The sequence below is a fragment of the Eleginops maclovinus genome, chromosome 6, assembly GCF_036324505.1.
Source record: "Eleginops maclovinus isolate JMC-PN-2008 ecotype Puerto Natales chromosome 6, JC_Emac_rtc_rv5, whole genome shotgun sequence".
NCBI lineage: Eukaryota > Metazoa > Chordata > Actinopteri > Perciformes > Eleginopidae > Eleginops > Eleginops maclovinus.
The window spans coordinates 14,772,881-14,787,558 of record NC_086354.1 but is presented as its reverse complement, the minus strand read 5'-3'; the positions used below and the strand labels follow the sequence as shown (position 1 = coordinate 14,787,558).

The 14,678-nt window shown below is 41.0% G+C and overlaps 1 protein-coding gene across 3 annotated transcripts in view; it reads left to right on the top strand.

The window, feature by feature from the left end:
• Positions 1-14,678, top strand: part of LOC134865760 (dipeptidyl aminopeptidase-like protein 6) — an 84,358-nt gene that overhangs the window by 23,848 nt on the left and 45,832 nt on the right. Inside the window, exon 1 of one of the 3 annotated variants that reach the window (XM_063885458.1) lies at positions 1,913-2,712. The exons of 1 other annotated variant lie outside the window; for it this stretch is intronic. In XM_063885458.1, the coding sequence (XP_063741528.1) occupies positions 2,278-2,712 (435 nt within the window). In that variant the 5' untranslated portion in view covers positions 1,913-2,277. Of the gene's footprint in view, positions 1-1,912; positions 2,713-13,861; positions 13,942-14,678 lie in introns of those variants that run through there. One more of the 3 variants, XM_063885461.1, reaches the window with a different exon arrangement.

Genomic DNA, 14,678 nt, shown 5'->3' with positions numbered 1-14,678 from the left:
GCATCATAAAGTGCACAGAAGTGCATTATGTCATTTGGATTGAAATGCATCTGTAAAGAGTTTGAGATATGATTACAAAGTCCCATATCAAATCATAAGTAACTTTTGGCTTGTACTGACTCCAACAGCACCATTATCTTCCTGCAGAGGTATTAGGCATGCTGCAGCTATCATCATCATTATAGCTATTATTACATGCCTCTCTACATTCACATTTTTGCCTCTTGTAATGAAGAGTTCGACTGCAGTGATGTTTGTGAGAGTAGAGGGGCGGGCAATGCTCCAGTCAGCTGCTGGATCTGCGAGGAGGCGATAGGGGATTCAAGCAGAGCCCATGGCTCCCGGCGTGGTCCTGAGGGGAGCGTTTAGCAGCCAGGCAGTGCACAATAGCTTCCCGAACAAGGTGAGGGAGATTGGAAGACATCTATCAGAGAGGTTGGAGTGACTTGAACCTATTTCCCCAAGGGGTGCGCACACCCAGGAATGGCATTTATGAACTACAGAAACAAATGATGACAGGGACCAAGGCCAGCCACTGTGTAAGATGAGACTGCAGGAAGCACAGATGTTCAGTCCACAACACACATCTCTGCTGAAGTAAAAAGCATCAACAAAGTTGTGATTTAGTTTATTTATAAATCGTGCACCACATCATACTCTAAATGTAAGGATGATTAATTCACACTGAATAAGAGAGATAGGGACAAACTTTAATTAGAGGAAGGCAGTAAAGTCCTATGTTCTTGTTTTTGAATGAATGTCCAGACCTGGAAATCAATAGGAGGGATTCTAGATATGTATCTTATTAAATAGGTTACATTCATAATTCAAGGCATGAATCAAACTGCCTCGAGCTGTTCATTTAGAGCTGGAGATGACTCACCATTTGTCAAACAAAGAAATTGAATCACGCTCTTTGTTCAAAGTCAAATATAAAAAATGCTGTTGAAGTAAGTGCGCCTTGAGTGCTCATTGCAAAAGATTACAAAATGAACTTGATTTCATTTAATGGGAGATGCAGAACCCTGCTATTCAACAAAATGTGAGGGGCTGTTTTGAGCCTTGCTTTATTGCTGCTTTGAAGTTGGACCATGTGAAGATGACCTATTTCCCAGAAATATGGCTCGGCCCCAATGGAGTGGTAGTTTGAGCTGTCACAGTGAGAAGCTGAGGGGTGTTCGCCCATGGCTTTCATGACAGGGATGGCAGATATTCTAACACTTTGACTCAAGGGCCTTTCCCTCCACCACATATAAGCCAATATTCTGCATTTACCAGAGAGCTGCAAATCTTTCGGCCTGTGTGAGCACTTCAAGCATGAAATGTAATGTATGAGCTGAATAGCACTTGTGGATGTGGACTGACTGAAACTATATGACAGAAGGACGCAAACGGCATACATTAAGGGGAGAGACACTCATGGTTTGACTTATTACAGCAAAGCACAAGACTTGAAAGACAAAAATACATTCCTCGCATTTTATTTAATTACAGGAAAAACCTTTTTTCTGCATGTGGGCATATTCTCTTGTTATTTAAGGAAAATGGAAACATTTGTTCCAGTGATTTCGATTTTATATCTTTACAGAATTCACTCAATATGTAAGAGCTTAAGTATCTGAGAAACCATGAGCATAAACCGGAATAATTGTCATTTCAACCCTGCACTTTACCCTAGGTGTGTGGGCAGCCTGTCCTAATCAAGTACGCCACAGAGAGGCACTCTAGCTCTGTCCTGGGACCAAATACAATCATTTGGGAGGAAATGTTATAAACCCGTTTAAAAATATCATAAACGTGTCCCATTTTTTCATCACGGGTTTTAAATGAAGGTGAATCTGGATGAAACTCGCGCAGTGCGGTTGAATGTTTGTGCGTGAGCAGCACCCGGAGAAGTGTAGTGACAGTACAGTATTGGGGCTCTCTCTCTGCTGGTCACTTCTCATGCAGAGCGCGTCTGCGGAGAGCACCGCCGGGCTCTCTGCGTCCTTCATACTGTTCCTGCGTGAGGTCTTTCTGCCAAAAAAACAGAGCCGAAAGTGTCGAAACATTATCTTTTGTTCTTGTATTTTGCCGACTATCACCCGGAGTCTGGTTGGAATCGAAAATCTGATCAGAAACTCAGCGCATCCGCCTGATATCTCGCTGTAAAGGAGGCATCAGGAAACTGAAGAGGGGAGACAGCGTGTTGTGAATACAGATTAGAGCAACTATTGACACCTTCGACCCACCAGTCTGCCGTGCACCTGGACAAAAGCTAAAAGGACATTGCTGTGAATGATTCAGCTTTTTGCTGGCCTGTCACATCACGTTGTGAGTCATTCACTATTCATACATGCTTGTTTACTAGCTCGGTATCTTCACCTATTTTTTTGCTCAATCCCGGAGGTGGAAACTGGCTGCCTGCCATCGGTTCTCCTCGAAACGCACAGAAACCCAATAAAAAAAACCGACTCAAGCGAGACCTTATCTGTGGCTGTGACATGCTGTAAGTTGTTTTATCTGGACTGGACCTATAATATGGCTTCGCTGTATCAAAGATTCACCGGGAAGATTAATACGGCCAATTCCTTCCCGCACCCACCTGAGGCCAGTCACCTGCTCGGGGGGCAGGTTGCAGACGAGGAAAACGCGGCGAAGACTCCTCCGCAAGTCGGCGATGGCAGACCTTACATCCAGTACCGCAAAAAATGCTCGAAGGAGGATGAGGATGTAAGACACTTTTACTTTATTAACCGTAGCCCTCGCTTATAAAATGTATAGCTAAGATAAGACACTTAGAAAAACATGCATACTGGTTCGCACACATGCACACACAGACCAACACTCACACACATCTTAAGTGAAAGGAGAGTATCTCTGAAGACATAAACTATCCGTTTCACTTTTACAGGGTCATGAAAGTTTGGAAAGGTTGTTCGTTATGCAGTGGTAGCTTGAGTCTTGCTAGAATTTGTGTATTTTCTGTCTGGTTGCTTCGGTGGACAGGAAGACCTGTGAAAGCTGGCCTAACACTAGTTGAAATTCAAGGGCCATCAGAGCCTCCACATGATAGTAAAAATCATCATCTGATGTGATTATCTGCAGTTTTCGCGTGTGTGTGTCTGTAAGAAGAGCCTTTCTGCTGGCACTGTCCATGGTGCTTGAAGAGCAAAGACTTTGATTTATGCATGGACTGTCCAACAAACATGGATGAAGCCTATGTTTTCACTCACAGTTTTTCTGAATGATCATGTTCAAGCTTTGAAGTAGGTGTTTATGATGGTCACCATGTTGGCTTTTTATGCAATTGAACCAGAAAATCTAAATATGATGAAAGGGGAAGACATCACAGGAACCATGGGCCTATTTGTTGAGTTGCGATCTTCTTGTTTGACACCAAACCGTCGCTGTTTGACCTGCTACTGCGTGTTATTCAGCTTGTGTTTTAAGGTATACATCTTTCTTTTGGAGCTACTATCACGCAACAATGAAAAGATCTGTGTGTTAAACTTTACAGTTTGGCTGATCTTGCGAGCGATGGTGGCTCTCGCTTAGTTTGGTAGATTGGTCAACGTTGTTGTAGGAGTACAATTTCCATAATAAATGTTGAAACACCTGTCGTTAAGTGACTTAAACATGGAATTAAGTGTTTTCATATGAGACAGCATGTGGCCTATGTGTTCCAAATCCAGCATTTAAACAATGAGATGTATGCACAATGAAAGTAAAGCTTTGCCTTTGTCCATTGGCAAACATGATGTTGTCTCTTCAACTGTTTCTATTTCTGATAATGCACACCAAGGAAAATACAGAATAGCAAGTTCAATCTCAGAATCAATCAAAATGAAATGCTTATTATGACAATGCTTTATATTCTTAAGGTTTGGTTATCTGGCCTTCGTCATGATGTTTTTTTCTGAGGCAGATTTTCACTGATTAGGCCTACTTGAATCAAAAAAGAGAAACGGACAAGGACACACAGCTGCTTAAGTCTTATAGACACTGCCTCTATTCAGCCTGATGAAGTAACTTGTGACAGTTTTTACGATTGCTTAGCATGGTCTTTGAAACCGTGCTGACTTTTACAAAACACCACACACATCTTAGCCTCTAAATAGCTTCTATTGTTGTCGTAAAAACAGGTACTCACCAGTGGTCTTTGGTGCTTGCATCCTGATTGATGTGATGACGATCAAGCAATTAGGTGTTTGGCCAGGTGGCGCCTTTGATGGCTTATTTGTCCATTAGTGTGGCAGTTTAAATGGCAGTGTTTTGAGATGTCAACACTTGACTTAGAGTCAGATTTATGTGTCTTGTGTAGAGAACAGTGTGCAGTGTGTTGCAAAAAGTGCCATGTTGAAATGCAAATTGGGTGCAAAGTAGAAAAAACGTGTTCAGAGTTTTGAAGACTTGAGCTGAGATTTTGCTCTCTGAGTGGCAGCTTCCATCATTGTGCTTCATGTGTTATTTTACTGTGTTAGCAGCAAAACTGTTATTGATGTGTTGCTTGTTTGCAGATGACACTAGTGCAAAGCTACAGCAAACACAAGTGTACTCCTTTAATCTTTAAATAGCTGCACACACTGTGATGTTCTTCTGAATTATTGATGTCTGTCACATCAAGAATCATGTGATAAGGTTGGCAAAAGGCTGAACACTGACACTGCTTCGGCTGTCAACGGCAACACCTAGCCTGTGCACAGTGCTCGTCCTATTTCTTTTATTTCCTTTAAGAGCCTCTGTGTTAATTGGACAAGATCTGCTGAGACATTGAAAATCATGATTTTCTCTCGCAATTAAACGTTGAGATTGGATTGTAGAAAGGTTGACCAGGAGCTGTTATTGTGCTGCTGGATTTCCAACATATTTATTAGATTTGGGCCGTTAACCTTGAGGTCACCTTTAGTCCTGATGTCCCCCTGAGTCGTGCTCGAGCATGAAATTGCCTTTAGCCTCAGGAGATGAGGAGACCATTTCAAGAAGTGCTATTTCCAACGCAGTAAAAGTTGTATGCTCTATTGTTTTTTCCATTAGTTTTGCAGAGGGATAGGGCAAAAATGGACTCGGAAATGTCTCAAATGTATTAATTACATCTAGATATTTAAAATAATGAAATCATTTAAATTTCTCTCTTGCTATTGCTGTGGTCTTCCCGAGGTTCAGCGTGAGTGTGTGTTTGTTGTGGGATTGATTAATTGTTGCTGTGCTCTATGTGTCACCATCAGTACTATCATTAGAGTTTGAGTCCCCAATGGAGACATCAGTAGTTTCTTCTCGTCAGCAGCCTTTACTGCAAATGGAAACCTGCAACTGTCCTCAATGAATGTATTGTGTATGTAAAGGTGAAATATGCTCGGATTTCACCTCCGGACTATCCTGGAACATTTTTATGACCTGGCCTGTATTGACATTTCCTTATGTGCAGACAGAGAAGAGCAAATGTAAACATTTCTCTCTGTTTGTGTCTCACATTTAAGGCAGACACTTGACCTTACAGGGGTCAGGGCCTGAAAACATTAAGTTACAAATTAATTTTTCATTCAGGTTTTTCATGAACTGACGACATTAAGGCTCAACTTTTTCTTAAGAAGGAAAAATGTCGTTCAACTTGGTTTTGGAATTGTGTACCTACTTTTCCAACACATAAAGACCACAGTGGCACACACGATTGCAGGGAATTATTGAAGAACAGATTAAAGAACACATCTGCATGAAAGTAGGTAATACCAATAAATAAGAACAAAAAAGGTGTAAATAAAATAACAGCGTAACATATTATATATGTATAAAGAAAATGGGGCAGCACATTCTCACAGTAAAACAGTTGGTGTGGTTAGTTTGTATTTAAGTATATCTTTATATAAACTAAAATACAACACCAAACTTAAAAGAAATGACCCTGAAAATGATAAGTCCTTATAACTTAATTTATTTTATATTGAAAAAAGTATGATCCAATGTCCATCTGACTGCTTCAATGGCAGACAATGATGCTTTAAGTGCATCAGGAATTGTATTTAATCTCAAAGTAAAGCTACTATTTTTGGATTCCTCTTGTTGTTCTGGTTGGTGCTAACAGAGACTATTTGGTTTAGAGTTTGAAGATGTGTTACCTGTCACTTAAAGACATTTTAACATTTTACTGATTATAATTAAGGCACATCACAGGTTCATGCCTTGAGCCTGGTCTCATAAGACTTGCTGTATTTAAATCACTAAATTCATAATTAAATATTTGATAAGCTTATTTTTATACTGATAATCATCAAATAAATTTATATTTTATAAGCAAACAACATTTTTACTCACAAAACAAACCTTGCTGATTGTCTTTTGTGTTTGTGTGACAGCAACTGTGTATTCATGTTTGACTAAAAGTATAAGTCATTAGTGAAAAGCTCTTTTCCCACAGGGCTACCTTAATCTGAGACTGGCATGCTGATTAATAATAAATTAGCATTTTATATTATCCTCCCAGGCTACAGATTTTTGATTAAAATTCTGCTGGAAATGTATTTTCATATTACTTTAAATGGGCTGATACTGTGAAATGTACTCATGATACTGAGAAAGTGTGATGTTCTCCCCGAGGGGGCTGGTGGCAAAATGTTATTTTGAAAAATCAAGGTTACGTAGGCTATATCTCCGGGGATGAACACAAAGCGCTGTGAGCTATGAGCTTTCTCTAAAGAGATTACTGGAGTGTGTTTTTAATAGTGTAACCATTGAATTTCAGGGTGTATTTTTGGCTGTGTATCGTAGACTTAATCTTGTAAAGCATCATTATATGTGCGTGTCTGTCGTCTTTGAATTCATTTGCTTAAGTTTCACATCGGTGAAATCGTACTGTACTCTCTACATAATTTTGTTATTCTGTTTGAGATAGCAGGAAATTGGAGTTCAAAGGGAGTGGATCATAAATCACCCTGACTGTGTGATTTAACTATAAAATTGAATACGGATACCACTGCCCAGGGCTCACACACACACACACACACACACACACACACACACACACACACACACACACACACACACACACACACACACACACACACACACACACACACACACACACACACACACACACACACACACACACACACTGTCCTTATATACACTTGACTTTGCTGTCTTAAAGATACTCCAGATTTGGAAAAGGAGGTCTGGCCCAGTTTCCAATTCAAGTTTAACTCTGTGCTTCCTTTGAGGTCCGGAAGCTCGGATAAATCAGCCAGACGGAGGTTACTACTGTCTACTAATGGATGCTACTTTCAAGCTGCTGCTTGTTTCCAGCTGCACTCCTCCAAAATGATGAGTCACTTACATCCAACACAGTTCAGGGCTAGAGCCTGATGTAAAGTCAAAGCATGTGTGCTTCATTTAAGAAACATTTTTGGGGAGAAAACATTCTGCTTTGATCAGATTTAACAGTCTGTGATGGTAACTGAAGGAAGATAGAGGGATGGGGATGTTTCATAATATCAGCTTTATCCTTTTTGTTATTGCTTGTTTGGGAAATCTCAGTTTGTGAGGATAGACTCTCAAGTCTTGTTAAAATGGACAGTATTTCAGTTGGCATCGGGCTTTGCATTAATAGCAGCTTTAAGGTCTTGGCTAGCTCAAACTCAATAATAGTATGATCTAAGATGCAATAGTGATATATTTTTTAGAACATTTCTCACAAACTATCACAAAGTTAATCACACAAAGCAAAAAATTCAAATATTAAAAGCTAATTATAGGTTAAAAAAAGAAAATCATAAAATTAAACCAGATGACAATTAAAGAAAGAACCTCAATGCAGGGATGATGACTCTTTAAACTGCATGCAGGGGAAAGGGCACACAAGGCAAACGTGCTGTCATGGCGCTGCTCCTCCCTTCAGGATTGGCAGTATCCTCGGCAGGAGGACCTCTCCCTCGGCGTTGCCATGGTTGCAAAGGTGGAGAGGGTGAGGCTGTTTGAGCTTTGGGAACACACACACACACGCTGCTGCTTGCTGGTGACTCTAACGGCCATCTGGAGATGACGCGGCACACTGAGCGTCCTGTCTGTTCTGGTGTCATGCTTCGTCCACTCAGAAAACATTTATTTGACTCCTAATGAAAATCAGCCTTTCCTGTTCAAGGGTTCCTTTTCTGATGACAGACTTATTCACTATCGACCAGTTTTTTTTACCAGGCTCCTCTGTTCCCAAAGGACATCACAACAGGTCTAACCCACCCCCCCTCCCGAACACATCACCACTGTGTTGACAAGCCATCGATCATCCTCAGCCACTCCGCCCTTCCCCCACCACCTCCACAGACCTGTCAACAGTGCGTCAGCAGGCCGCTGCCTCGCTGGGCGGCTGTGCCTCTCCCTCATGATGATGCACTGTACTATCACACAAGCTGACAGTGGTTATTATTCAGTGTTTAAATACAAAGGAGCCTTATTGCTGCCTGATGAGAAGAGAATCCTGCAGAACGGCTGATGTAGAGCTTCAGTCTCCTGTGGTAGATTCAAACGTATCATCGGCTGTCGTTAAGCCTCCATACAGGCCTAAAAAAAAGATTTATTCATATCACGTCCAAAAGATCTTCTCTTTTCTTTGATATATGCATTTTAACTGTAGCTGCAATCTGCGTGGTCAAAAGTTAGCCGATTAAATATTCCTGCAACAGATAATCTCGTCTTTTTGATTTTCTGCTTCTTGCTGTCAGTCATATCCCCACGCAGGAGATTTTAACTCCACAGATGTAACTTTTTGACTTGATGTGAGTGTGTAACTAAATATAACTGTCTTGTAACTTGACTAGTTCCCATTTCATTGGGTTCCTGTGTGAGGTGTCTCTCAGTTTTTTGATTAAAGCTTCATGCTATGTTGTCTATAATTAGAAAATTAGCTTCTATAGTTGTGTGGTTGATACACAGCAGTGCAGCTTTGGAAGGTTGAAAGAGCAAGCATTGTAGAACAAGCGTTGTGTGCATTTGTTGACTTACCGGCATTTTTATCATTGTTGTTTAGAATGCCAAGCACATGCAGGAAACCATTTATGATAGCTTTTCCATGCACTGTTTCTCTATTGCCACTAGAGACTGTTGTGTTCCAATCAATGCACCAACTGCACTCTGTACTGTAGACGTCAACACAGACTGCTGAGCCTCCAGCACAGATAAAGCCTAAAATCCTATTCAACAAAAAAACAGACAACAAAAACCCAAGTTGCTATGGTTTCCTTCACAGCTTTAGTAACTGAAACCAGCCAGCTGCCACCACTAAAAGCGTCACATTCAGATCCAGGAAGAGGAACAAAATGTCAGCTCTCATTAGGATTGGAAAGGTTACACGGTCACCTTGAGTTTCTGACCTGCAGCCACGGACAAAGGTCTTATTTCTGGCAGAGATGGACAGTAAATCATCAGTAGCATCCCCCTAATTGCCACATTTAATTCAAGAAAGGGGACATTTAAATGTAATTATCATAACGGTTGCAGAGGGTGTGTAGAGAAACCAGAGATTGCATTTCAGAATCATGCAGCAGCCTCTCGCAGTATTGATGTGTTCTTGAGTTGAAGTGTCTTGGAGTAAGACCTTGGATCTTTTACTGAGTGTCATGTATTCTATTACTTGCGCAGCACTGCCTGATGTATACAAATGTTCATTTTTTCTAATCAAAAAAGAAAATCCGGCTGAGATCATTAATAAAGAAGACGGAACATAAAAGCAAGTGAAGGAAATTTCCGTCAGCTAGAATTATAGCAGGAGAGCGGAGCTGCCATTTCTCCAGAGCCCTCTCGCAGTCGTTCTCTGGGCTGAGACCAGGCAGCAGTAATCCGTTGTGTCATACGGGCAGATTCGCTTATCGACCACACCATGATACAGCAGCGACACACCCCTGGGAGGCATGCAGACACACACGCAAGCACAAAACGTAACAAAAAACACATCCAAACAGAGATACTGGCAAGAAAAAGGCAGAGCAAAGTCGCCAGGGTCATACCACAGCATAGTGAAACCTGGAGGGGAACAACAGGAAAAGCAACAAGTCACTGTAGCTTTGGTACATTTCTGGCAACATATGTAGGAAAGGATAGTATGTGTTAGTGTCTAGATCTCTGTACTGATGCAGTAGGTGACCTTACATCATGCTCAGGCCTGAAAAGAAGCTGGTTAGCTCCATGATTTAGAGTAACAGTCAGACTTAGATAAGATTTATTTCACTCATGTCTAACATTTAAGTATGAAGCGACAGCCAGGAGCAGTTTAAGTTAGCACAAGTAGTATCATCTAGCCTCACTCTGTCTAAAGATTACACAATCTGCCTATCAGCATCTTTAAAAGGCACTTTAAATGTTACATCTCATCTGTCTAATTTCTATACATTACAGTAGTCAAGTTAAATCATCACAAATAACATAAATAACACATTTAAACATTTATTCACGTTCCTCACCTCATTTCATTTAACTAAACCTCTATAGGGAAACCGATATTTTCCCAGATATAGGTTCAGTCTTCATGCACTACATTAGTGCCCTGAAGCCAGAAAAACTAAATGAAAAATCTGCCATCAATTTTTTATTTCCCTGTGTTTTAAACGACAACATGTCTGCTGTGACACAAGTCTGTTGGTATTTGTTCAGCCCTCTCCTGCCTCAAGCTAAGGCTTCAGATGAATAACACATGAGACCTTTCTGTACATTCAACGACAGGAGAGAAAAGTTTTGTCCCTCCAGCCATATATATAGCTGTTTACCTCTGCACGAAAGCTCAGCATGAAGTTGGCCCGTCAGACAAGTTTTTTACTGCATCACAGCTCTGAGTTGGTTGTGTGTGGGTGTGTGTGTGTGTGTGTGTGTGTGTGTGTGTGTGTGTGTGTGTGTGTGTGTGTGTGTGTGTGTGTGTGTGTGTGTGTGTGTGTGTGTGTGTGTGTGTGTGTGTGTATGCGTGTGCGTGTGCGTGTGCCAGCTAACTTCCCTCTTGTGTACAGGCCCATGGAGGTCATTGTCATTGTGGAGCTTCTGTTGGGCCCATTCTGTATTGCATAGCTTTTCCTACGTCTTCATCTCCAGTCAATATTTCTCTCCTGTTCCTCCAAGCCAGGAGTCAGAAGTTTGAATGAGACCCAGAGCTCTGGGGAAGAGAGGGAAAAGATTGCTTTTCCCTGAGCTGGGAGTTGAGCGCTGACTTCTGTGATGATGTTCATTGTGGAGCTCACATGGAGCAGAGATGGGGGAGATAATGATTGTTTGGTGTAGCGGAGGTGGAGGGAATGGGGGAGCACCATTGAGTGATTCGATATTCTGGAGCTGGCAGGCTGTCAAATCGTACCCGACTAGAGACAGGAAAACCTAACTGCGATGATTGATGTTCCTCCCCTCACCAGATTGGCTGTTGCATCATGGGAATACAGAGACTTTATTGCTGAATGTGTTGAGGAAGGCATCTTGCTGTGCTGACTTTATGGCTCATGTGTTGAGACAAACGTATACACCTCATCAGCTTCAAAGAAAAGCTCTGCCTGTCAGCTGAATATCTTGCCAAAGTGTATATTGGCACATAGACAGAATTTTGGCATCATATGCATGTGGAAATCCAAATTCTTTACATTTTATGTTAAATATGAAGTCTTTTTCCAGCTTCAACAGGCACACTTTAGGGTAAAGAGATTGTTGTTTTAAATGTGCATTGATTTTTTTTGTCCACTTGGGAGCAGCAAATAAACTGCAAATTTGATATACTGATCATGTTTGCAAACAGGCACATATTTACTAATCAAACCTGAAAAAGACTATTATTGACTCCTTTTTTAAACTCTATCTTTGTTTTCTACTGTACCAACTCCTAGGGCAAACATCTTTAGTCCTGTGCATGGAGAGTAGAGTAGAGTGGGCTTGAGAGCTGTGGCTGGAAACCGTTCTGAAAAGAGTTGTAAACCACTACAGTTATGGGTTATTAAACCAAAACAGTAGGTTGAAAGATGCTGAAACACTCCACAGAGCTTAAGGGAACTGCAGAGGAAGGTGACAATCATCTTTGAGTTGGTCACTAAGTGACATCTTTTACATGATCAGACCTAGACGTCTGTGCGCTGGCTGTACTGTTTTAGTATGGAGAGAGTGTAGCCGCCCAGCATGGCTGAAGCGCTACGGCTCAAAACTGTGACTGAACACTGCACTTAAGATGCTACCAATGAAATAACTGCTCTATGTGATGTAACCACTTTTTGATGATGTTTATCTGTGCTGCACTTTGCCTCCTTTTACAGTCTGCGCTATGTTCTGCGCCCTGCTCCAATATTCTCCAACATTTTTTAGAATAGTTGCTTGTTCCTGATTATTTTTTTGTTTACTGATGCAAGCATTTTCTACTTAGTTTTTAATCATTCAATAGCCAGATAAGCTCAACATGGACAGAATCCATCAGCAGGCACATTTAACATTGTGCAAAGCCTTGAGGGGGATAAGATAAGATAGACCTTTATTAATCTCCGTAGGGAAATTCACATGTCATAACAGCAACAGAATAAGAAAGAATCACAGATAGTATACATGGAATAAACACGGGAATAATAATCATAAAAGTAACAAAACAAACGTGAATGATGTATGATGATCTATTGAATGTACCTACAGATATGTGAGCTGAACAGATATATATATGTATATGCATTAAAGGTGCAGGTATCAGAGCGGGTATAAGTTATATGTGCATAAAGTGCAGATACAATTAATGTTCATTGCAGGTTATTGATGGGTTACAGGGTTAACCCTTGGTTGTGCACCCTGATGGCTACAGGCAAAAATGACTGTCCTGGGCAGTTATTGCTGTGTCGAGGAGGGATGAGTCTGTGGCTGTGATCTTACAGGTATAAGCTTCACTGGTTCTTTGTCCCTTTGACCTCCAAGGTGTTCATGGAGTTCAGTCCTGCATGGCCTGTAGCTGTATGAGAAACTCTTTTATCAATCCACCAGATGATGTTGTGGATAATTTGCTCCTGGGAGAAAAGTAGAGGGGAGACGGGATAAACAACCCTGGGTAAAAAGCACCATAAAGTGGCCCAGCTCTGTGTGTGGTGTGTAATGCTGATGTGTGCTGAACAGCAAGTTGCAGCTAATGGCTCAGGTAAGTGGTTCAGTGCTGATTGTTGTGAAGAGGCCGGGAGCTTTAGCTTCATCCCTCACTTGCTCCCCCTCCCCCTTCTGGGCATGTGTTTCTGAGGTTGTCGGACATTATGTTCTGCCTGATTCTCCTGCAGGCCTCTAACTTGGCCTCCTCTGGTGGGACGGGAGCAGTATCAAGTTATTGTTGGCCTTTCTGGTTCCCTCCTTCATGACTTGTCTTTACATGAAAAGAGCTGGAAAGGTGAATCCATACATAGTGAACCAACAATCAACAACTTTATTGTTAACTTATTAATTGGTTTGAAAAATGTATTCACAAAAATTGTCTAAATGATCTGACTCTAGCTCGTGAAATGTGAATATTTTCTGGTTACCTTATTCCTAATCTTCGAATTTTGGACAAAACAAGACCTTTTGAGAAACAACCATATTGGGTTTTTGCAAACACTGATTGACATTGTTCCCCATTTTCTGGAATTTATCAGACCAAACATCAAATCCATTTAATACAATAATTAAATATCAGGTCAATCGACAATGAATAATAATGGATAATTGCAGGCCAATAACGCAGGGAAGCGTTTTAGCTTAAAAGGTCCATGCCACACACATACCACACACACCCACGTGGGCACTCACTTCAATCTTAATGTGTGTAACTTAGGGCCGGGATGCTGACTATGGAATTATTCTCTCACTGAGAGCTGAGGTGTGTCTCGTTTATGATCCGGTCATTATTCACTTCTCTCTCTGCATCTACATCACTCCTCCTTCGCCCTTTCCACATGAAGCCACTCCGTCACAATGAATTCTCGCAAGTTGTCCCGGGTGGAGAGACTGTGGATGGTGAGTGTGTTAAATCTTCTCAGGTACACGTGTAAACCGTGCTTGCAGTGTTTGCTATGAATAGCATTTTAGAGGCTGTCTTCATTCTAATTATGCTTTTAATCAATCTGTTGTTGAGCACTTGAAGGGCATTTTCAAAAGTAATTAGCTGCTTCTATGCATGAGGAAATGTCAGAGCTATTAATTTATTTCTTTAGCTTTCAAACAGTCTGATGATATAATGAGCACTTCAGATGACAGCCGTGTTGAAAGTTGTTGTTGCTGTTGTTGTTGTTGTTAGCTGCAAAACATAGTAATTATGTCTTAAAACGTTGTTTTTTAGTTGGTAGTTCAGTAATCACCTGGTACATTTAAACACCAGGCTCTCTTGGGACAGGCTAAAGGGCAGATTGGCGTTATAAACATATATTAAATGGTAAAACACTGCAGTTTTCTATTTGTGTTATTTCAGTTTTTTCTGAATGTTTTACTCTGATGCAGTCAAATGTAAAAACTAAAACCAGACACACAGTATCCAGCGTATAAATATCTTAATGCACCAAACCTAAAGGCATTTATTGTAGTTAAGCAAAAGCTTCAGTGTACAGCACAGAGTGCTTCCCCAGACCTTTCAGGCATTATCAGCTTTTTTCACTGAGATAAATATTTGTTGTTCATCCAACTGGACAAAGTGGACAGCTCAAACTTTAGTACAAAGCAACTGACAATTGGAAGACATAGCGTTATTAGACTTTATG